Source organism: Podarcis melisellensis (assembly GCF_964234715.1).
Source record: "Podarcis melisellensis genome assembly, chromosome: 6".
Taxonomy (NCBI): Eukaryota; Metazoa; Chordata; class Lepidosauria; order Squamata; family Lacertidae; genus Podarcis; species Podarcis melisellensis.
The window spans coordinates 90,414,019-90,436,669 of NC_138538.1; the positions used below are offsets into that span (position 1 = coordinate 90,414,019).

The 22,651-nt window shown below is 45.9% G+C and overlaps 1 protein-coding gene across 3 annotated transcripts in view; it reads right to left on the bottom strand.

Annotated features, from left to right (window-relative positions):
- Positions 1 to 22,651, bottom strand: part of CACNA1E (calcium voltage-gated channel subunit alpha1 E) — a 505,628-nt gene that overhangs the window by 81,765 nt on the left and 401,212 nt on the right. For all 3 annotated transcript variants that reach the window (XM_081914516.1, XM_081914515.1, XM_081914517.1), the window contains 4 exons: positions 15,736 to 15,901; positions 12,944 to 13,073; positions 6,884 to 6,943; positions 3,098 to 3,204 (listed from right to left, as the gene is read on the bottom strand). In XM_081914516.1, coding sequence (XP_081770642.1) covers positions 3,098 to 3,204; positions 6,884 to 6,943; positions 12,944 to 13,073; positions 15,736 to 15,901 — 463 coding nt within the window. The remainder of the gene's footprint in view (positions 1 to 3,097; positions 3,205 to 6,883; positions 6,944 to 12,943; positions 13,074 to 15,735; positions 15,902 to 22,651) is intronic.

Here is a 22,651-nt window from a genome sequence, read left to right on the forward strand (position 1 = left end):
ACAAAGTCATTCCTCATCTGGTTCTTCCTTTCCCAAGCAACATATCTCAGTATGGTGGCTTTGAAAATTCAGGGTATGAAGGTTTGTGAAAAATTGCAGGAGTTGGACATTTAAAAATCTTTTACAAGGACTACTTGAAGTAAGATGCTGTTACAAGGCTGATATTGGCTGAACAATTCTCGAGTGTTAATGACCACTCCCCGCTTAAAACGGGGGCGCCCTTTGCGTGGACGCGTGCAGCCCCTAGATCTGGAGCAGCTCCAACAGCATAGGCTTGGCTTTGCCTTCCCTCAGGTGGGATACCTGGAGGTCTCCGCCTACCTCAGTCAGTTGTCCAATCCCACCTAGGGGAAGCGTTGCCAAGGAGACCAGGCCAGGTAGGGGAGGGATTACCTGCCCACACAATAGAGGGGGGATCTTACCTGGGAATTCTCACTTGGCTCCAGAACTTCTCCCACCCTACCCACCCTCAGTTAATGTCTTATTTTGCAGGTTAACTTTTCTTCACAGGTATGCGGGCGCTGCTACGTTAAGGTCGCTGTTAAAGGGCCGGAAAGGAATTTCCCTGCATTGGCAGGTTTCGCCTTTCCCGTAGCAAAACGTCACAACTTTGGTGGTACCAGGCCTTGGGCGGAATCCTTTAGTCCATCTTCCTCTTTGCGGCGGCGATACCAGGGTTCCCCGTTAAAGGGGTTTCTGAAGGGAGGCTTTGACCGTACGCCGAAAGGTCGTCATTGCTCTCCCCTGCGGCGGCGGCGTAACGGGGGCGGCTATCTCTGCTTGAACATATGTTCTCCAGTGCCAGCCCATCCCCTCTCACACACTGGATAACCCTGATGCTCCCTATGTCCCCAGGTGGGGGCTGGGGAGGGAGAACGCCCAATGTCTGAGCCAAAGTCTACCCACATTTGAAATTTAATAAAGTTGTGGCCAATTTAATCCCATAGCACGTTGTCTTGAGTCGTTATTCCACATGACGGGGGGGGGGGACCGCTCGGGATCTGGGGACTCCGCCTGTCCACGCAATGAAAGTGTGGGGTTTGTTTTGTTTTTGGCACAGAAAGCTTCATATTTCATATGTGGTCCCAAGAAAGCATGAATCGGAATCAGAGCCTGCCCTATAATGAGTTCTCTGAATGAGTCTGAAGGGCAGTTACAAAGCACTTTCTGATAGCCCTGACTGCACAAAGCACTTTTCTCGAATGAAAAACAAGCAACATAACAGACATAAGCAAACCAGGTTCTTCCATTCAAGTCATGTTGCCCTCACTCCGTATTCCCCCAAAGAGAAACAAAAAGTATAATTACCCCAAAGCATTCCTGTAAGGGCCAGGATGTACAGTCAAAAGCCAGATCGATAGACAGATGGAAAGAAAACAGAAAAGATCAGGAAATGGGCCATCACCAGAGAGCAAAGGAACAAGGAGGAGACTGTTGGAAGAAGATTTGCATCTGAGAAGAGGAAAAATCCCATCTCCCAGCCTTCCTATCCTGACATTCCACTCCTTCTGCCATCCCAGAACCCCCTTTTCCTCCCTTGCCTTGATTCCATTTGCCAACATTACTCCCCCCCCTAGAATTAAGAGCACAGCTAAAAATGTGAAGAGTGAACACATCAAACATACACTTGCAAACACATGTATCATACAGTTAGACTCATAAGGGGTGGCTGGCTGCAGCTCCCTGATCTTCAGAGCAGCTGCCTGGCAGCTAATTAGCAAAAACACAAAACACTAATCATGAGCCCTAAGGGATAGATATGCAATGGCGCTTTGTATGTTTCCAGATGGAGGATGATTTTGGGCAAGCCGATGCAACTTGAATACAAGGAAGCCCAGTAGTAAGTGCCCTGATCAACCAGTGGTTCAGACTGCAGGCACTGGCAGCATGGACCAAACATAGCATTGCTCATAATGGACAGAAAAGGGACTGCGGAGTGAGAAGGAGAATTTGGAGAAGGAGAATGTGGGCTAAGGGCTTCAGCACTGCTGCTTTGCTCCAAATTGCCCTTTCCTGAAACAGCTATTCTTTACAAACCAAACCAAAGCAACCCAAGACCCTAGTGTTTTGTTACATATACAGTGTAATGAAGATATGTGTCCTCAGTACAGACCCAAACTAGTTTGTTTTCAACCAAGTTATCCAAAGTGCTGTGTTTCTAGAGGGATCCTAACGCAGGACTCAGAGCTCTCAGAAAGCTCCGTTCCTTCAGGGTTCTTCCTTAGCTCAGTTGGTGGAGCAGAGACACTTAATCTCAGGGTTGTGGATATGAGTCCCACACTGGGCAAAAGGATTACAGGGGACTAGATGACCCCCATGGTCGCTTCCAACTCTACGATTCTATGTAACATGTAGTTTTAAGTTTGCCATGTACACGTGGCCCGAGAAAAAGAACCGGCTGAATAAATAAAAAAGTACTTGTAGGGTTTTCAGGACCGTGTCTTACCTGCTTGGCCAATGAAGCCAAAATCATAAACATGTTGATACTGAATCAATGGAATATATTTCCAAATTTGAAAGTGCACTATATATGTCAATTGGGCACTCTTAGAAGGGATAGCTTTCTTGTGTCGTAGGGTGAATGCCAAGCTGATTCATGAGTTGGGTTGGGTAGGGGATGGATGGATAGATGGATAGATGCCTGAGAGAATGGAAGGGGGTGAGGGATGTTAGCATTCCTGCTCCATGATTGCAGTCATGGGATTGCGTGAACATGGGGCCCAGCTCATGTATGTCTGGCTGTTCATTTCTTTATTCCTATCGCACATGTTCTAGGGGCCAAACCACAACAATCTGGGGGCGGCAGCCTGGGGCAGCCCTTCACTTTCCAGATTGCATTTTGTGTGTGTCATTTCCTCCCCTCCCGCCTTCATGCAATGTCCTCGCGTCATTGCAAACACCCCCCTGTCTCACAAATAAATCTCAAGCAGGTGACAGAGGCAAAGGCATTTACTGGATTGACAGAGCATAGATACCAACCTCGGGAGTGTCTGAGCCAGAGTTTCGCTGGCAGCACAGCCCTGGACTGCGCGAGAGATATTGGAAAGGTGACAGTCTGAACGCTAACAGGGATAGCTCTATAAGTGCAGGCACTTACGCCAAGGCAAAGGCCATCAGGGCTCCGACCACCACAATGAAGTCCAGGATGTTCCAGAGGTCTCGGAAATAGGAGCCGTCTTGCAGGATTAATCCCTGATCTATCATCTGCGGAAAAGGTAGAAGCAACTTAGTCATAAAGCCATTGGAATGGGAAAGTGCCACTTTTGTAAACTAAATGTTTTTTGTAAACACGACGGTTTCTGCATCTGATCAGTAAAATGGAAGATAGTTGTATTGTTGTTCCAAGTGAGGTCTTCACTAAAGTAAACTCCCAGGAATTTAAAGGAAGAGACTCTCTCCACACAACCCACCCCTGATATACAATGGGGCTAGTTCCCCTCTCTTCCTCCGAAAGTCCAACACCATCTCCTTTGTCTTGCTAATATTTAGGTGCAAGTTATTCTCTAGGCACCATGTAGATTTTTTTTGAACCTCCCCCCGTACGCTGATTCATCTCCACCTCTAATTAGACCCATTATGGCAGTATCATCTGCAAACTTAATAACTGCAGTAGATGGATCCGATTAAATATGGTCATATGTATACAATGAGTACAGGTAGGGACTCAGCACACATCCCTGTGGGGTGCCGGCGCTGAGCTTCAGGGAGGTAGATGTAACAGGCCCAGTCCTCACTGTTTGTGTCCGATCCCTCAGAAAGGTAGTGATATAGCCAGTAGCTTCTGTGACCTTATTTTTAAAAAGGACTGGATGAATTTATGGGAGGAACATTTCTCAACAGCTATCAGACGTAATAGCTAAACGGAATCTCTCCTGTTAAGAGGCAGCATGGCTCAGAACATCGCTCGCTGATTGGCAAAGGGAAAGGGAGATGTTATGTACTGAGTTGAATAGGATCCAAAATGCAGGAGTCTGATTGGTCCTAGAACAATAGGATTCAGAATGCAGCATTCTGATTGGTCCTAGAACAATAGGATCCAAAATGCAGCAGTCTGATTGGTCCTAGAACAACAGGATTCAGAATGCAGCAGTCTGATTGGTCCTAGAACAATGCAGCAGTATGATTGGTCCACAGGAGCCACCCAATCCAGCTCCAGGTTGAAGTGAATCCACAACCTGATTGGCCTACAGGAGAATCCCGGAATTAGCCAATCACGTGGGGCCCATTGTGTAAATAATGTATAATGTAAATCCTGGGGGAACTTCCATTCCTCCTCACCACTATGAGCTGAATAAAGAGCATGAAATCCACTCTCGACTCCGAGTGTATTTCAGGAGACTTGCTTGCAAGTTTCCCTTTAAGCAATCAGCTAGTCAGTTTTTCAGTGCAGAGGGGCCTTGAGTTTTCTTCCTCAGGCCCATCATGCCATACAAAATACACCTTTCGATGGTGTGTCCAGGGAAAAGGGCCTGCTTCATCACAGGGCCCTGATTTAGATAATCCTCAGCCCCACTAGGAGCTTATGAAAACCAGAATGCCAATTTAGCTTCCCAACTGCCAATCTGGTGCCTAATTTTAGAAGCTCTGCTCTGTGGGAGTGACATTTGCAACATGACAAAGATGAGCAAAAGGTTCTGCTTTAAGGAGAGAGAGGGGGGGTGGCGTATTCAATTTTCTCTTTCTACTCAAGAAACCATTTCACATTCTGTTCCACTGAGGCCAACGCTCATCACCCACAAAGAGGAAGTCACAGAACTTGTCACTGTAAACCGAGATCGCACCAACAACTCACACCCACGGCTTCGCTTGCCATGCCTAATTTTGGCAGACTCAGCAAGTGCAGAGAAAGTGAGATTATTCTTGGATTGATTTGGTGTGGGGGTTTCTTTTTACTAGAAAACTCATCAGTTTTGCCCCTTCTGCTTCCTTCCCCATTCCCCCACCAGCTTGTAGAGGAATTTCATAAACTGGACTCCAGCATATCAAAGAATTAGAAGAAAAGACTCGGGGGGGGGGGGGGGAGAGAGAGAGAGAGAGAGAGAGAGAGAGAGAGAGAGAGAGAGAGAGAGAGAGAGAGAGAGAGTGTTTGCATGTGGGCACAAATAGTTTGAAAGGTGACGCAGCAGCAGAAGTTCTTGGGTCTCCCTAATAATGTGGCATCAGGCCCAGCCCACTCCTTAGCATTCCTCCCTCCTGTTATAAGAATTTTAAGGTCTCAAATGTAGTATAAATATTCATAAATGCACACATATCTAAATATATAAACCATGTGTCTGAAATAGTACCGGAGAGCAATCCTGAAGCCATTTTGACTCTCCCAATGACCTCAAATATTCCTCTGCAGTAAGGAAGGCAAATGGGGAAAGCCTTCCCATTGTCTTTTTGCTTGCAAATCCTGTCTTAAGGGCATATTTATATATGAATAGGGTGAGCCTGTGACCTTGATTCAGGAACTAAAGTATGAACCATCACCAAAGAATGGCCAGGCTGCCCAGGTAATGCAACCAGCGACCATTATCAGGTATCCTGGCGGACAGGATTTCTGCTGTAGACCGCCCCCTTCTGTGATGTATGTATGATGATTTTGGGCTGGTCTTTGGCTAAGGGAGTTGGGCAATGTCCAAAGCCTTTAAAGGTTCCTGCACACTTTTGTTCAGGGTCTCTCCCTCCTTGCAAGGAGGGGAAGGAACTCTGCTGCAACAGAAAAATAAGTATCTGCCTTGATTTCCACTGGATCCTGCCTCTATCCATTCTTCTCCGACTGATTATGGAAACAGGGGACTCAGAGCCCCATGGGGAATTGGGCAGCAAAAGCCAAATCCCAAATTTTTACATCACTTCCTCCCTCCCTATTTTGCTGACACACGTTGCTTTGCTGGACCTTGCTATTGACATAGCTGGTCACCACCTTTGGGGACAGGTTGGAATTTTTGCAGTTGGCATATTGGCCCTGGCCCTCTGCCATCCTCACAGCAATTGTCACAACTTTGGCAGCTTAGGCATTGGGTAGGCATAGTCTTGAACAGAGGGAAGGTTGTAGTCTCTGCCCACCCCTCTGAAAAGGGGATATCCCATTGAAGAGATCCTGGGGAGATGCTTCTGTCTGCTCCCCAAGTGTAGTCCACTGTGGGACCTACTCCTTGACGTAGGTCAGGGACTCCACTTTTGGTTGACCCCAAATGTAAGTCCTGTCTGCTGGAAGGCTGGAAGTGGTGGGTTCTGCATAATGCCTATGCCAAATCTCTTACATCAGTAGTTGTGGCCTGATTTTACCCAAACGCTAGTAGGCATGTGTCAGGGAACTGCCATCGGCTCAGAGGCGAGAGGGGGAAAGGCAGATGGATTACAGAGAGCCCCCAAAGATTGTGGGAAGCAGCACTTCCTCAGCGGAGGAAGGAAGCCACGCCTCTAGTGGGGAAGAGCTGAAGGGCTGGGAGGATGCAAGGCGGTGCCAGGGCACCTTGCCTGAGCAAAGCGGGGAGGAGGGAGGTCCCCCTTTACCCAAGCCTTCCTTGCGCAGTAGGCTTTCGCGCAGAGAGGGGAGGTGTAGGCTGGGGGTCAAGAAACTACTTTGCTGGGGAAGATTTAAGGACCACCCACTCTCAGATTCTGCTAGTGAGTGATATGCATTCTGCATTGTAAAGGTTTTAGCACCAATAATAAAGCTTTTGAAAAGACCAGTGAGGCATCTTGCCTGATCGCTCTCGAGCAACCACCCAATAGCCATAACAGCCTGCCTTTTTATGCCTGGAATTTGGGTGGTCCAAAGGGCAGGGAGGTGGGAATGCGTTGCCACACAAAGGAATGATGGCAAAGCACACTGTAGCAATATCAAACCTACCATCTTTCCATTGATTTCACGATTCTTTCCCTTGTTTCTTACCTTGATAACCATCTCAAAGGTGAAGACGCCAGTGAAAACATAGTCAAAATATCTCAGGACCTGCAAAGAGAAGAAGAAAAGCTGAAGGATATATTTCTGATGAAAACACTCACATACTTAAGTATCAGCTGTATTATATGCATGTTGTTATGTTCTTTTTCAGAATTCCAAACAGCAGCGCTCACAAATTTTCTTCAATCAATTTACCTGGACTTCATATAGCTCACTTTACCAAACACATGAAAAGGACTCTAGTTCACAAAAACGTATGCCATAATGAACTTGTAAGTCTGGAAGGTGCCATAAGACACCATGTCAGCGTCCCCTAAACTGGTGTTTGGAACTAAAGCAATGAGCTCCAGCTACCACAGCTATTCTAGCTGAGGCTGGCTGGAATCTGTCAAAACAGGGGTGGGTCAACCTGGTGCTCTCCAAATTTTGATCCCATCAACCCCAGCCAACAGAACATGTCAAGGATGATGGGTGATGTAGTCCAGAAACATCTGGAGGACATTCTGGTGGCAACTTCTGGTCTAAATTATTTTTGGAGAGAGGCTGATCTATGTTCTTCTACGAATGACGAACCAGTTTTATATACTAAAATGCACAATATGTAAAGACAGTGATCAGTGAAACCTTCACTACAGGTCCAGAATGAACACAGACTTTCTATAAGAAACATCTCTGGGCCTGAAGTGAGCAATGCGCAGGCATATTGTGCGAAAGAAGGCATAAGGTAAAGGGACCCCTGACCATTAGGTCCAGTCATGGCCGACTCTGGGGTTGCATCGCTCATCTCGCTTTATTGGCCGAGGGAGCTGGCGTACAGCTTCCGGGTCATGTGACTAAGCTGCCTCTGGCAATCCCGAGCAGCGCACGGAAACGTCATTTACCTTCCCGCCAGAGCGGTACCTATTTATCTACTTGCACTTTGACGTGCTTTCAAACTGCTAGGTTGGCAGGAGCAACGGGAGCAACGGGACCAAACATAGCATTGCTCACCCCGTCGCGGGGATTCGAACCACCGACCTACTGATCAGCAAGTCCTAGGCTCTGTGGTTTAACCACAGCGCCACCCGGGTCCTGAAAGGAGGCATAATGCGCTGCTATTGGATGACCTGATTTAGAAAGTGTTTCAGAATCTCTATACAAGTAGAGAAACACAGGTAGTCCTGGAAAAACCATGGCGAGAAAAAAAGACCACAGTGACGCACAATCTGAACTTACGTTAAAATCCAAAAGCTACAATTGGCCAGAGACTTCTGTGGGCACACAGCAGGGTCACATGATCTCCTGGCACCTCAATGGTGAAAGCCATTTGCACTGGAAATTAGAGTGGAAATCAGCCCAGAGGTTCAACAAGAACTGTGCTGGCATGTGATCCCTTGGGGTCTCTTCCAAGAAAAATAGGTTGCTGCCTGCCTATTTCACGAGGAATTCTTGCTAGAATGGCCTGGCAAATTACGGGCAATGCATGGCTGCAATTGGTCAGAAGAGTACGTTCAACTCCCTTTGCTTTCATTGGGAGAGAGATAAGCACCTCCTTGGTGTTGTCACCGAAGCCACTGACTTTAAAGGGTTTAAATCTTTCCAGATTATACTCCACCAAGGCATCAGGTTTGCAGGGCAAAGTGAATAGGTCACCAAGTAGGTAATAGGGACCAAACATAAAAATATAGGCCTCTAGGCCCATTGTCCCATCTATTATCCCATCTGGAGTCTATAAAAACTACTAACAACTGTTGGTCATTACTGCTCCTTAGTCATCAACAACAATTTCATTTTTTTTCTGAAGTGAGTCACATCAGACTGAATGGTGCAGCATGAAGCAACTTATCCATTCTAAGTTCTTTCTTTCTTTTGCAGTTATTCTGGATGTAGCTTTTTGCTGCCCCCAGAAGCAGAGATATATTTTTGAGAAACAGAAGGCAAGGCTGGTTTAAACAGATTCAGGCCCTCCTCCTTCTTTTGCCTCCACAGGAGATATGGGCAAACACTGTCACATTACATTTTAAAAAATCATCATTTTATTATAGGCAAAGCTCCTAAAATAAGATGTGTCTATAAAATATAATGCGAACGAAGAGCAGCCCCGATTTTTGCACCAAGGGAGGAAGAAAATAAATGCAGGCCTCAAGTACTGCCTGTCAGTTTAATTAATAATGATTAATAATAACTCCTTGGCCCTACCCTGGCATGAAAAGAAAGCACCCTGGGGCGTCCCTGGCTCCACTTTCCTAACAGCCCCCATCAGAGGAAGCAGGAAGATGCCAGGACAGACCAGCCTCTTTCTTCCATCAATATGCAGATAAATATGGGGAATGAGGATGGGGATACAGCCAGCATGGGCAAGAGCCAGGGATGGTGGGAGGACTTCTGGAGGACAACAGATTCTCTCCTCCTGCCATTAAGTGAAGCTGGCCAACGTGACGGAGCTAAGCGTCATCAAAGGCTGGCTGCTGCATGCCATCGAAGGAGCAGCTGCAGAAGCTGGTTTGAAAGCTGGCAACCCTTGTCGGCTGCCAATGCTTTCAGGCCTCTGCCTTATGCCTCCTGTTTGCCCTGCTTTTCCTTGTCCTGGGGTCTGCTGCCCATGGCCTTCCTTAAACCCGTTGCTCCCCTTGCTGCCTCTCATCTGGTCTGCTTGCCTTTTCCCTGCCTCTTTGCCCTTCGCTTAAATGATGCCCGTTGCCACCTACGCCCTGGCTTTCCCTTCCGACACCCACCCACAGCAATCGCTGCAGAGCAATCACAAAAGTGCCACTTGGAGCAGCCAAAAGCGTAGCCCCCACACACAACATGCATATTCTTCTAGGCCCACTTGTCATCAAGCGGAGACAAGCTATATACGGTTCTCCTTGTGACTAGGAACAGATGACCCACGGAAGGCTCTGTTTCAGGACCCAGCACTGCTATGATTCCGACATGAAAGCTCCGGCGCTGCAAGTATCATTTTCCCCTCCAAGCTAATTTGCTACGCACAATGGCTAACTAATTACCCGCCTCTGGGACCAGAGAAAACGATTCATCAGATTGAGGAAGCTGAGGCCAAGCATTCTCAGCCTCAGCGGGACAAAGGCTCCTTTTCAATGTTTAAAGTACAGTTAAGTCGGAAGATGCAAACTCCCGCAGGAGTGGAAGTTAAAATAAGATGCACAGCTAGCCTTCTCCCCATCTTTTACTCTCAGGGTTCCCAGGTACAGTTGAGTTTCTTTCTTTGCCTCTCTTCCTGTCCCTGCTCTGCTGCTTAAGACAACTTAGTTTTAGTTAAGAGTTTATTCATGACTTCTCCACTGTGAGCGTTAAACGTCAGAATGCAGTCCATCCTGTATACAGCCATCAAAAGGGAGCAACTACCAGGAGACAGAGAAAAGCAATGACAAACCTAGATAGCATCCTAAAAAGCAGAGACATCACCTTGCCAACAAAGTTCTGTATAGTTAAAGCTATGGTTTTCCGAGTAGTAATGTATGGAAGTGAGAGCTGGACCATAAAGAAGGCTGATCGCCGAAGAATTGATGCTTTTGAATTATGGTGCTGGAGGAGACTCTTGAGAGTCCCGTGGACTGCAAGAAGATCAAACGCATCCATTCTGAAGGAAATCAGCCCTGAGTGTTCACTGGAAGGACAGATCGTGAAGCTGAGGCTCCAAGACTTTGGCCACCTCATGAGAAGAGAAGACTCCTGGAAAAGACCCTGATGTTGGGAAAGATGGAGGGCACAAGGAGAAGGGGACGACAGAGGACGAGATGGTTGGACAGTGTTCTTGAAGCTACCAGCATGAGTTTGACCAAACTGCGGGAGGCAGTAGAAGACAGGAGTGCCTTGCGTGCTCTGGTCCACGACTAAATGACTAAACAACAACAACAACCAGGAGACAAGCTACAACAGCCAAGGAAGCCTCCTCGTAACAACAGGTGTGTCCTTGTTCAATCCAGTCTTCCCCTTGTTTCACCTCTGCTTTTGCCTCATTCTGTCCTCCAAGGCACAGGAGCCAAGTCTGAAAAGGGTTCATGCCACTGCTGACTCTTTTACTATTGACCATTAGAAATGTGCTGCCCAGTGTTCTCTGGTCAGCTCACAAAAATATGTCCACATATTAATCTTCACACTTAATCTCTTTTTTGGGTCAGAGGGAACGACTCAACTCTCCACTGGCTGTGGACCAACTCCACTCCAAAAGAGTCCAGGGTGGTATTTAATTGGTGTGTAAGATCAAGATCAGCCACCTGTCCCTATAAAGCAGGGGTTAGCAAACTTTTTCAGCAGGGGCCAGTCCACTGTGCCCCAGACCTTGTGGGGGGCCGGACTATATTTTTTTTGGGGGGGGGATGAACGAATTCCTATGCACCACAAATAACCCAGAGATGCACTTTAAATAAAAGGGCACATTCTACTCATGTAAAAACACGCTGATTCCCAGACCGTCCGCAGAACAGATTTCGAAGGCGATTGGGCCGGATCCAGCCCCTGGGCCTTAGTTTGCCTACTCATGCTATAAAGGCTGCCTTGGGATGGAGTTCTATGGTTGCTGCCCACCTCCCACCACCATGCAGTGATATCTGCAATAACTCCGTGGCTCAATTTACCTGGATTTTTTTATTGTGAGAATTTCCAACTTTTAGCTGCCACCACAGAGCAGAAGACTAGTCAAGACACGCTTCTGCCCCTTTGCAGGAAGGGAAGTAAAAGTGACTGGGCTTTGCCAACCGAATAGCAAAGATCACTCTGGGGAACCTACTGTTTTGTTCCACCCGGCAAAAGTTCACTATTTGCCTTTTGCAATCAGAAGAATGCTGTGGCAAATGTTTCCCTGTGACATTCAGTGTGTGTGTGTGTGTGTGTGTGTACTACATTGTCAGGGAGATGGTCAGGATAAAACCTCATGTGTGTACCTATATCGATCTATCAATCTATCATCTATCAAGACAAATATATAAGGTAAATGTCATTGGTTTCTGAAGAAACCAGAGGCCTTTCTCCTGGGCATGGTCAGCCAATTGGTGCCAAAGAAGGATTTATGTATGCAACAACAGCAGCAAGAATACTCATCGCAAAGTATTGGAAGACACAAGATTTACCCACCCGGGAAGAATGGCAGATGAAGTTGATGGACTATATGAAACTGGCGGAAATAACTGGCAGAATCCGAGACCAGGGAGAAGAGTCGGTAGAAGAAGAATGGAAGAAATTTAAAGACTATTTACAGAAACATTGTAAAATTAAGGAATGTTAGAAGGATGCTGGAATGAAGATAGGTGGCCATAGCAGTAATGTTACAGAATTAAGTAAAATTGGACTATGAATAGGTGAGAATGTAAAGATATAATATATTAAGATAAATTATTAAGATAAAAGTAAGAATGGAAAGGATTTGCTGAAACAATTAACTGAATTAGAATACAAAAAAGGGAGGTGTGAGGAGGTCAGGGAAACAAGCAAATGAAAGATAAGATATGGAAAGATCGATTTGTTTTTAATTGTTTTTATTTTTATTTTTCCTTGTATTTCGTACTTTCTGTTTTTTTTACTTATATTTTTGTAATTCTTTGAAACAAATAAATATTATTTCAAAAAAATAATAATAAGGTAAATGTCATTGGTAGGCAAACTAAGGCCTGGGGGCTGGATCCAGCCCAATCACCTTCTCATCCGGCCTGTGGACAGTCCGGGTATCAGTGTGTTTTTACATGAGTAGAATGTGTCCTTTTATTTAAAATGCATCTCTGGGTTATTTGTGGGGCATAGGAATTCATTCATTTTTTCCCCTTCAAAATATAATCCTGCCCCCCACCAGGTCTGAGGGACAGTGGACCGGCCCCCTGCTGAAAAAGTTTGCTGACCCCTGGTATATGTGAACACTCAAACACGTAATCTCTAACAGCGGCCTGCAACAGTACAGCCCAGCAAGAGAACAATTTCTGTGTGTCTCGTAAGCATGTGGCCCAGTTCTATACTGGACTGTAAAGAGGACCTATAGCTGGGAAAACTGGAGCTCATTTACATTAGGATCTCACGGTGGGGCAAGCATTGTCAGAAAAGCAACAATGGGGTAATCACTTTATTCCTCTCTGAGTTGGTCAGGACGGGGTCCTCCGCTGCCAAGGCAATGCTGCTGGCTGCAATCACCAGAAGGATGCACATCTCAAAATAGCGCAGGTTGACAATGTAATGGCAGACTCTTCGTATTCTGTCAGGGAAAGAACACAGAGTGGTCAGTGCGATATATGGTCACTGATCTCTCACACACAGTTCTGATCCTTTAAGGCCCTTCCAATGTATACCAGTGTACTTGGCATTCATAGGGCATTTCAGAGCGTTTATAGAGTATTTCACATGTGTTTTCTCATCGGTGCCAATTTCTGCCGAGGCAAACAGAATTAGCACAACTGCAAGACGCAAAAGATTAAAGCCCCCTCATCCCAGGGTTCAAATCTATACTTGCAACTGACTAAAAAAAACCCCAAAATTATTTTTAAAAGAAAAATGCATTAATTTAATTGTTAATTGTGTTAATACAGTGTCCATGGACAACCTGAAGGTAGGAGCAGTTTTAGAGATAAATATAACTGCACCAGTTGATGAAGGAAAACTTCAACCTGGGCCTGGTCTCTAATGTAATCATTCCCACAGAAGCTGGTCAGAGGTAAAGGGACCCCTGACCATTAGGTCCAGTCGTGACTGACTCTGGAGTTGCGGTGCTCATCTCGCTTTATTGGCCGAGGGAGCCGGCGTACAGCTTCCGGGTCATGTGGCCAGCATGACTAAGCCGCTTCTGGCAAACCAGAGCAGCACACGGAAATGCCATTTACCTTCCCACCAGAGCAGTTATTTATCTACTTGCACTTTGACGTGCTTTCGAACTGCTAGGTTGGCAGGAGCAGGGACTGAGAAACAGGAGCTCACCCTGTTGCGGGGATTCGAACCGCCAACCTTCTGATCGGCAAGCCCTAGGCTCTGTGGTTTAACCCACAGCGCCACCCACGTCCCTTATATCTTTTCTTAGAAGCCTGCAAACAGCACAACCAGGAATCTGGGTAAGTTGGAGCACTTGGCTTCATGTTGAATTTTACAGGGTGGAACTAGCATCACCACCTATCAATTAGGTGGCTCCTGCAGCGTTTTATCTTGCAAGACTCACCCCTCCTGCAACAGCACAAATCGGGTTACCCAGTACAGCCATGGTATCTTCCATTTTGGCTGCCCTAATATGTCCGCAAAAACAAAGCGCTTTGCGAGTGTTGTTAAAGTCTATCCCTGGGTTGCATGTGTGCTGGACCAGCCACCTTCAGCCCTGACACTCCTGCAATGAACAGAAAGACCTGAAGGAGGAGTGTAAGCATGTTTGGCTTAATACGCTCACAGTCCCTCTAGCAACAGCGATCTCTGGTCATCCTGGGTTCCTTGTTGTGATGAGGACTGCAAGCGCGTTCAGCCAAACAAATTTACAATCCCGCTGCAGACCCTTCCACTCAACATGGGGAAGCTTTCGTTTCCCATGGGTCTCATGGTAGGAATAATTGCAATGTTTATGTTATCTTTATAACATAACCTTTATAACACTCAACCTTTCCTCAGGGGAATGCATGGCGATGTCACAGTTTATCAACACAACAACCTTGTAAGGCGGGCTAAGCAGAGAGAAGAAATGCAATCAAAGCAACTTTGGCAGCTGAGATTGGCAGCTTCTATTCCACCAATTTCAGTAGGGTTGAATCCAATTAAAATGCAAACATTTAATTTCATGTAGTTCAGAGGTTAGGATGAAGAGTGACTTTGCTTTCACACAGATCATTGCTCTTAAGCTATAGGTGGTTTTGAAACCAGTTTGCCCACTATCAGGAACACTGCACTTTTGCTCTGTATTAGGTTCTGTCCACACCAGAAGGCGTAATGCTCAGGCCATCTGAAGCTCAGCACACATTCACTATACACTTTGGTCTGAGTGCCATTTCATGACCGCATTTATTTTATTTAAACCAGTCTTTTAGTACTAAAACATCTTTGCTGTTTTGTTTTTTTTTAAACGAAAGATAGGTATAGTGCTATAACACCATAATGTTATAATGTTAAGTTTTGTAGTATGGTGTAACAGTGATATAACACTATAATATCACAATGTTTTTTTAAAAAAAACAATTTAAAAGACCAGTTGTCCGATCGGCGGAGGTGTTCTACATTATTCACAGAAGGGAATATTGGAAGCTGCTATGGATATAGCCTCATATAACCAAAATGCTCAACTCTAATTAAGGCATAAAAAGGTTAAGACCATAGAGTAAGCTGTCCTGCCAGGCTTCGCTAGTTCACACCCTGACACCTTGGGAAGAAGGGTGATTCTTTTTCCTTTCACTATATGAACCCAACCAATAAGGGGTCCACTGAGTCCAGTACTGTCTACTTTGACTGGCAACAACTCTCCATGGTCTCTCTTGGACCTTTCATATCACCTACAACCTGATCCTTTTAACTGGAGATGTCAGCCATGGGACCTTAGACTACCTTTCAAAATAGCATCCATTCTGGAACTTGGCTGGATATGGCAGAAATGATGCTGGATTTTTTTTTTTGGGGGGGGGGAGGACAATGACATTTTGCACACCAAGGTGATTCAAACTTACATCTCCCACCTAGATAACAAACCAGCTCACTGTTCCCATTTCACTCACCAAAGTCTCATAGGCCACTCGGCCGATGGGTCTTGAACTTTCTGTGGGGAAACCTACCCAAATCAACTTGTTTTCTGTGGAACCCTGGCATGTTGTAAAGGGCTCCCGGGTGTGTTTTAAAGCAAGCTTGAAAACCAACATAATATGCATTTCAAGCAGAAAAGCTAAGGCAGTGTATCTCACGGGTTTGTGGTGCTGAAGATAAACATCGAGCTGTGAGGCACCATGGGTTTGCCCATGGGTTTCTTCTTTTTCTGCTTCTTCTTCTTCTTCTCTGCCTCTGCTTCCTCCTCTTCCTTTGTCTCTGCCTCCTTCAGAGGGCTGGCTTCTCCATCTGTCTTGTTGCTAACTAGAAAGTGAACAAGGCCCGTTACTGCTATGGCTGGGGGGAGATGCATTCGACACAAAGCCTGAAGAGAGTTTATAGGCTGGACGCGTTACTTACTTTATAGTCCCAGAGTTTGGGAAAACAAGAGAGAGGAGGAGAAATAAGAATCGGGGGCGGGGGGATGTGGGCAAAAATATACTCAAAGATACTTAAAAAGATGCAATCATACAAAAAAATGACTGCTTGCATAAACTCACAGCAAATAATGGATGCCGAGTCCTGTTAGCAGGACTCGATCTGTTGTGGGCTAAAAATATTTTTATGTGTTAGGAGGGGGGGGTAGCTAGGATGCTGAGACCCTTCTAATTCCTGGATGCAGCATGAATTCAATTCCTGGAACAGCCCGGCTAGCTTCCTGGTGAGGCAATGGCCCTCTACATATGATACGATACGATAATCTTTATTGTCATTGTCCCATACAGAACAACGAAATTGAAAAAATCTACATCAGACATTTTAAAACCAACAAGCCTGCTATCCCAGCCTGGTTAACCCCCTAAAAACTCTGATACCCCATAATTAAATACAATATACTCCCACAGAGACTACCTTACACTGTGTTTAAAACCAAAACCGCATTTGGATAAAAACTGTTTCTCAGGCGGCTAGTCCTAGTCTTTATTTATAACTCTGTACCTTCTTCCAGAAGGCAGAAGCTGAAAGAAATCATTTCTGGGGTGCGCACTATCCTGCACTATCTCTGCAGCTTTCTTATGACACCTGGAAGCATAGATTTGATCCAAGGTGGGAAGAGGGCACCCAATTATTCTCTCCGCAGTATGGGTCATTAAAGTAGCAATGGAGGTGGATCTATATCAGATGACAAATGAGGAGGGCTCTCCCTCAACACGCTGGTAGGTAGAAAGACAAAAGCAAGAGTGGAGGGTTGAGTTGTATGTAAGCTGGAAGATGGAAGAGAGAGAGACAGCCATGTCTGATTTCTCTTGGAAGCCAAGGCTGTGGCTATGGGGTAAGCAAGACCATCTTGGAATGTTAATGCTGTGAACTCCTCCATCACAGGCTCAGGTTATGCATATGTGCAAATAAACCATATATCATAAAGACACCGCCGTCTCTGCTGCCCCCCATTCTCAAACCCGAACCCTGTGTAAGCTCCTGGACCCCCCCCCCCGGAATCTTACGCCCCTCAGAGATTGGAGTGGCACGCAACAATATTAATAGCAACAACATTCTGTGCACCAGCAATCCAAATTACAGGCCAAGGAACATGGAATTCTGCAGCCTGTAATTTGCATAATTTATTCTGCAATTGCTCCTGTTTTGCATGAGATATTCTGGTCTAGCTAGTCACGGGAAGAACAAAGAGCTCTGCAAAGCTTGGAAGCCTTGCTCCGAAACACTTGACATTTTATTCAGCAATTATTCTAGTTTCTGAGATTTCAAGAGATATTGCCCACACATTGTGGGTGAATGCATAATCGCTTGATTAGGCCTATGGCTGCCTATGTTGCCATTTCTCTTGCGTCTCCAGATCAGGTGCAGAAATATGGGCCAAAGTTCTGTTTCACCTAGTAGAACCAGCCTAGTGCACAACATGGAAAATTAACAATGGGAATCTCTCTCCTCTTCCATAAGGGCTAGAAACCTTTTTAAAGCTGAACTGTGTATGCACCCATTGGCCCATACTGCACTTTTCTTGCACTGCCTGAAGATTCGCAGCCTAATTACAGCTCTGTCTGTCTAACACTTCCTTCTCCAGCTGTTGCAATGCAAACGCAACACAGGAGAACTGGCAGGTAGAGGAAGACATTTCTGCAGAAAAGGTGTGAGCAAGGGATTGCTGCTTTACATTCACACCTCCTGGTTCTGCAGCTAGTAAGAAGGTGATTAGGAGGAGATGAAATGGGAAAATAAGAGAGAACATGAGAGGCTGTCAAGCACAGGGAAAAGAGAGACAAAAGGGACTTGAGCAAGGCACTTTTCAGCGATGCTGATGAATTAATCTCCATATTTAAAATCTTTCACCTGGAAGGTGAAGAAGAACATTCTTCCAGGTGTTTGTGAATGGCAGGAGAAGGTAGCTGGGCCAAATGCTAAAGAAACACCCTCCTTGTTTCTGACAGCTGCCAGATCCAAGATACCTACCGTATTTTTTGCTCTATAAGACTCCCTTTTTCCCTCCTAAAAAGTAAGGGGAAATGTGTGTGCGTCTTATGGAGCGAATGCAGGCTGCGCAGCTGTCCCAGAAGCCAGAACAGCAAGAGGGATTGCTGCTTTCGCTGCGCAGCGATCCCTCTTGCTGTTCTGGCTTCTGAGATTCAGAATGTTTTTTTCCTTGTTTTCCTCCTGCAAAAACTAGGTGCGTCTTGTGGTCTGGTGCGTCTTATAGAGTGAAAAATACGGTACTTTGAGAAGCTGACCAATCAGCTCCCAAATTATTCGGACGGTGGCTTTGACTGCTAAGGGGAAGGACTAGATAATTTCCTGGAGGAGAGGGCTCTTGAGCTCATGTTCTGCTCTGTGAGAACAGCATCCTGGGTCAGTGGTCTGATCCAGCAGGGTCTTCTTATGTTCTTAGGAAGAACAATGAATTTCAGAGCCACACAGAACTCTTCTGCTTATAACTGACAAAGTTGGGCAAACCAAGAAAGTTGAAAACAGTGCAGAAACCACAACAATAGAAAAAGCAAATTCATGTTACATTGCTCTGCCCTCGCCTTCCGAAGCGTAAGGGCACCTGCAAGAATTGGTGTGGATGCCCTTCCTTGCTACCCATGAAAGCTGCCAGTCCTTTGCATGAAGGCCGACTGTTGCCCATCCCTGTGAGAACTATATTTAGAGCAGAAGATGCTTATACAAAGCTTTACCAAAGGCAGAGAAACAGGAAGATAGGAAGCAAAGAAATGGGAAAGAAGGACGCAACAAAACAGGCAAGAAGAAGATAGGAATCAGGAGCAGGTGAGATAAGGAACTGAAGACTGGCTAGTGAGGAAAACTACATGAGGAATTAGGGCAGAGCTCAATGGCAGGAAAGGTCCTAGGCTCAGCCCTCAGCACTTCCAGCTCCAGAAAGTAGTGGAGCAGGAGAAAGAAGGGCTAAGAAGGCAATTTCTTGTAGAGCCGATACCTGTTTGAACATGCAACACATGGACCAAAGTTCTGGGTCGGTAGCTGCATATAGAAATAAGGCTAAACTATGGACAGAATGTTTAGCTGAGGCTCCAATACTTTGGCCACCTCATGAGAAGAGAAGACTCCCTTGGGAAAGATGGAGGGCACAAGGAGAAGGGGACAACAGAGGACGAGATGGTTGGACAGTGTTCTTGAAGCTACCAGCATGAGTTTGACCAAACTGCGGGAGGCAGTGGAAGACAGGAGGGCCTGGCGTGCTCTGGTCCATGGGGTCATGAAGAGTCGGACATGACTAAACGACTAATCAACAACAACAACAACAACATGGTTTAGGGTTACAAGAATAAACCGCAGTCTCTGATTCACACGCCCTCTCTCTTCTGGTGCGGACACAAGGTGGAGCTCGGAAGCTTTCGCTTCCATTTTAGATCAAGCCAGAGCTTGCCATCTTTGTCAAAACCGGTGGTGAATTTAAACTATGGTTTGTTGAAACCAGCCGACGTCAGACCGCAGCTGACTTGCTTCATCTCAACTTCATAGTTAAGATGAAGCACCATTTAGGGTCCTGGTGACACACCAAAATGTGGCTATTTAGAATAAAAGCAGGAGCCTCTGGTCATCTCCTTGAGGTTACGCTGAGGGAGCAGAGGGGATGGAGGAGCCTGTGTCCCTGAGGCTCATTGTGGCTCACTTTTGCAACGCTAAACTATGGTTCAGTGCTACGTCAAAATGCAACATCATAGAATAAAAAGGAAAGGGCAACACACCTCAAGCAGAACTGGCCAACAGCACTGAACTAGGTAACAAACTAGAAATAATAAAACTACGATGCTGAGTCAAGTCTGTGAGGTGACTTAACAACATGCTTTTCCTGCTTGGCCTATGGCAGCAAACGGTGTAGATCATGGAGGGTGGGAAATCCACCATTCATTTTGATGTCATATCCTATGTTTCTATAGCTGCATGCTATGAGGGAAAGGAGAGGGAACTTGATGGCAGTTGCCATCTTGGGCTCTCCCCCCCATTAACTAAGAAGGATCAGGGCCCCCCAAACCTGCCAAGAGCTTTAAAAATATATTCTATCCATAAAGCACAAAAAGAAGAAAGTTATTGCGTCCTCTGTGACCACCAGAACTTTTTTCCCAAATGGCTGCCCTGTTGTGGCATATGGATAAATATGTTGTGGCATATGGATAAATAATTTGCTTCAAGTCATATAAACTCTAAACAAAACAAAAAAAGCAAAAGTTAAAAAGGAGAAGGGGACGACAGAGGACGAGATGGTTGGACAGTGTTCTCGAAGCTACCAGCATGAGTTTGACCAAACTGCGGGAGGCAGTGGAAGACAGGAGTGCCTGGCGGGCTCTGGTCCATGGGGTCATGAAGAGTCGGACACGACTAAACGACTAAACGACTAAACAACAACAACATATAAACTCTGGCTTTGGGGAGTTTTTTGCATCGTATTTTAACAGCAAGAATGGAAAGAAAGCACTCGTCAGAACAAGAGAAGGGTGCAGCACAAGACTTGAAATACACCAGAAAAATTCCGCAAGGAAAGAGAGTCTGCAGGACTTGGAATGTGTCGGATTTACATAACAAAAATTGTTTTGGATTCCTGTCTTGAAGGACAGCTTTCAGCAGCCCTTTCACCGATTTGTTCTATGGCTAGACAATAAAACTGACGGATTGAATTTGCTGTCGAGGGGTGGTTCTGCCTACACAGCCAAGAGATCAAATTCTCCATCTTTTGTCGGTGGGACTTAGGGTGCAACTAGACGTGACAGCCGTATTTTTCTGATAATGGACATGGGGCAGGGTAAGTTAAAATGCAGCGTGTGTGGGAAGAGGGAACTGAACGAGAAAAAACAGAGCTTACTTTTTTCTACCACACCAGGAGAAAAATGGGGCTTAAAATGATCAGGTTTTAGGGAACGCCTGAGTGGAAAGAGGACATTTCCAATTGCCCCTCCCCCCCTCACCCTGCTTGGCAGGGGTTTGGTGGCAGCACACCCAGTTCTGCTCATGCGACTACCAACACCATGTCCAGTTTTGACAGGTCTCTCTTGGGAGCGTTGCAGCACCCCTGGGGCGCTAACTTCTATTGTGACCCTCTGGGGTTTGTACTCCAATGTGCAGCTAGCAGGCATATCTGACTGGTGGGGAAGAAGGGAGAGAATGGGAAAAGCTCTCTCCTCGCAGAAGGGGAGGGGGAGTGTGTCTGGATCAGAGCCTGGGATGAATATGAACCTTCAAAGCTCATACATCCTTTGAGGTGGCTTTCTACAAGTTCATATCTGAAGATGGTTGCTGGCATCTCAGGCGCTGACTTCAGCAATCCCTGTGCAAGTGATGCTACTACAACTGAAATCTGCTTCACACAAACAGCTCCCTACATGGTTGTGAGACATACAACCTCCCCCAGCTCTGTTTTCAAGGCTCAAGCAGCTCAAGGCCCTAAACTAAGAGCCAGCAGGTCCTTGTTCCCTTGGTCAGTAACTACTTTTCAAATTCAAAATCAAAATCCTTTATTAGGCATAGCTAACTACTTTTGTCGCAGGGCCATGTTTGCAAGGAGGTTGGTCCTACTAAGCCATAGCTGCAACCTATCCCTCACACCGAAAGGAGTGTCCAGAAAACACATGCCACACAGCCATTTTTCCTAGCACATCCCTGTTCCATTTCCAGGTTGGCAGCTGCGCGGCTAAGCAGCACCTCAACAGCACCAGTTGCTGACCTCCTGTTATAAAAAGAAACAGACGGGTTTCTCGTTCACTGTCTGTCACAGTTGTGTATCGACTTAAAGTGCAGACTTCCATGTGCGAATTGGGCCATCCAACCTAGACAGCATCTTAAAAAGCAGAGACATCACCTTGCCAACAAAGGTTCGTATAGTTAAAGCTATGGTTTTCCCAGTAGTGATGTATGGAAGTGAGAGCTGGACCAAAAAGAAGGCTGATAGCTGAAGAATTGATGCTTTGGAATTCTGGTGCTGGAGGAGACTCTTGAGAGTCCCATGGACTGCAAGAAGATCAAATGCATCCATTCTGAAGGAAATCAGCCCTGAGTGCTCACTGGAAGGACAGATCGTGAAGCTGAGGCTCCAATACTTTGGCCACCTCATGAGAAGAGAAGACTCCCTGGAAAAGACACTGGGATTATTCCGATATGGGATAGTTCCACATATATAGACTTTGTAACTAAGTCTGCCTTCAGGGATCCAACTGTGAACTGATAATGTTGTGGGTAAACTTCTTTTATTGACTATAAATAAGATTGTCATGTGTTTATTCTTTTGAGAGGGATAAAAGGGGGACTCACCAGGAACATACAGTTCAGTACTGAATTGTATGATAGTGAGAGGCTTAAACGGGCCTGCAACCAGCTAGCTGCTGTGCGTAAAAAGAAGAATCTAAAACTCTGCTAAGTAAAGGAACTTGCTAGTGCAAGTTAGGAAGGATGTTAACAAACAATATAACCTCTCCTGCCTCCCTGAACATTCCCACAAAATCAAGGCCTTTGAGATGCCCTGATCCCCCATCCCACAAAAAATTGTTGGGCAGACCCACACGGCACTATTCCTGGTCACCCTTGAACAAACCTGAGCTTTTTTGTCAA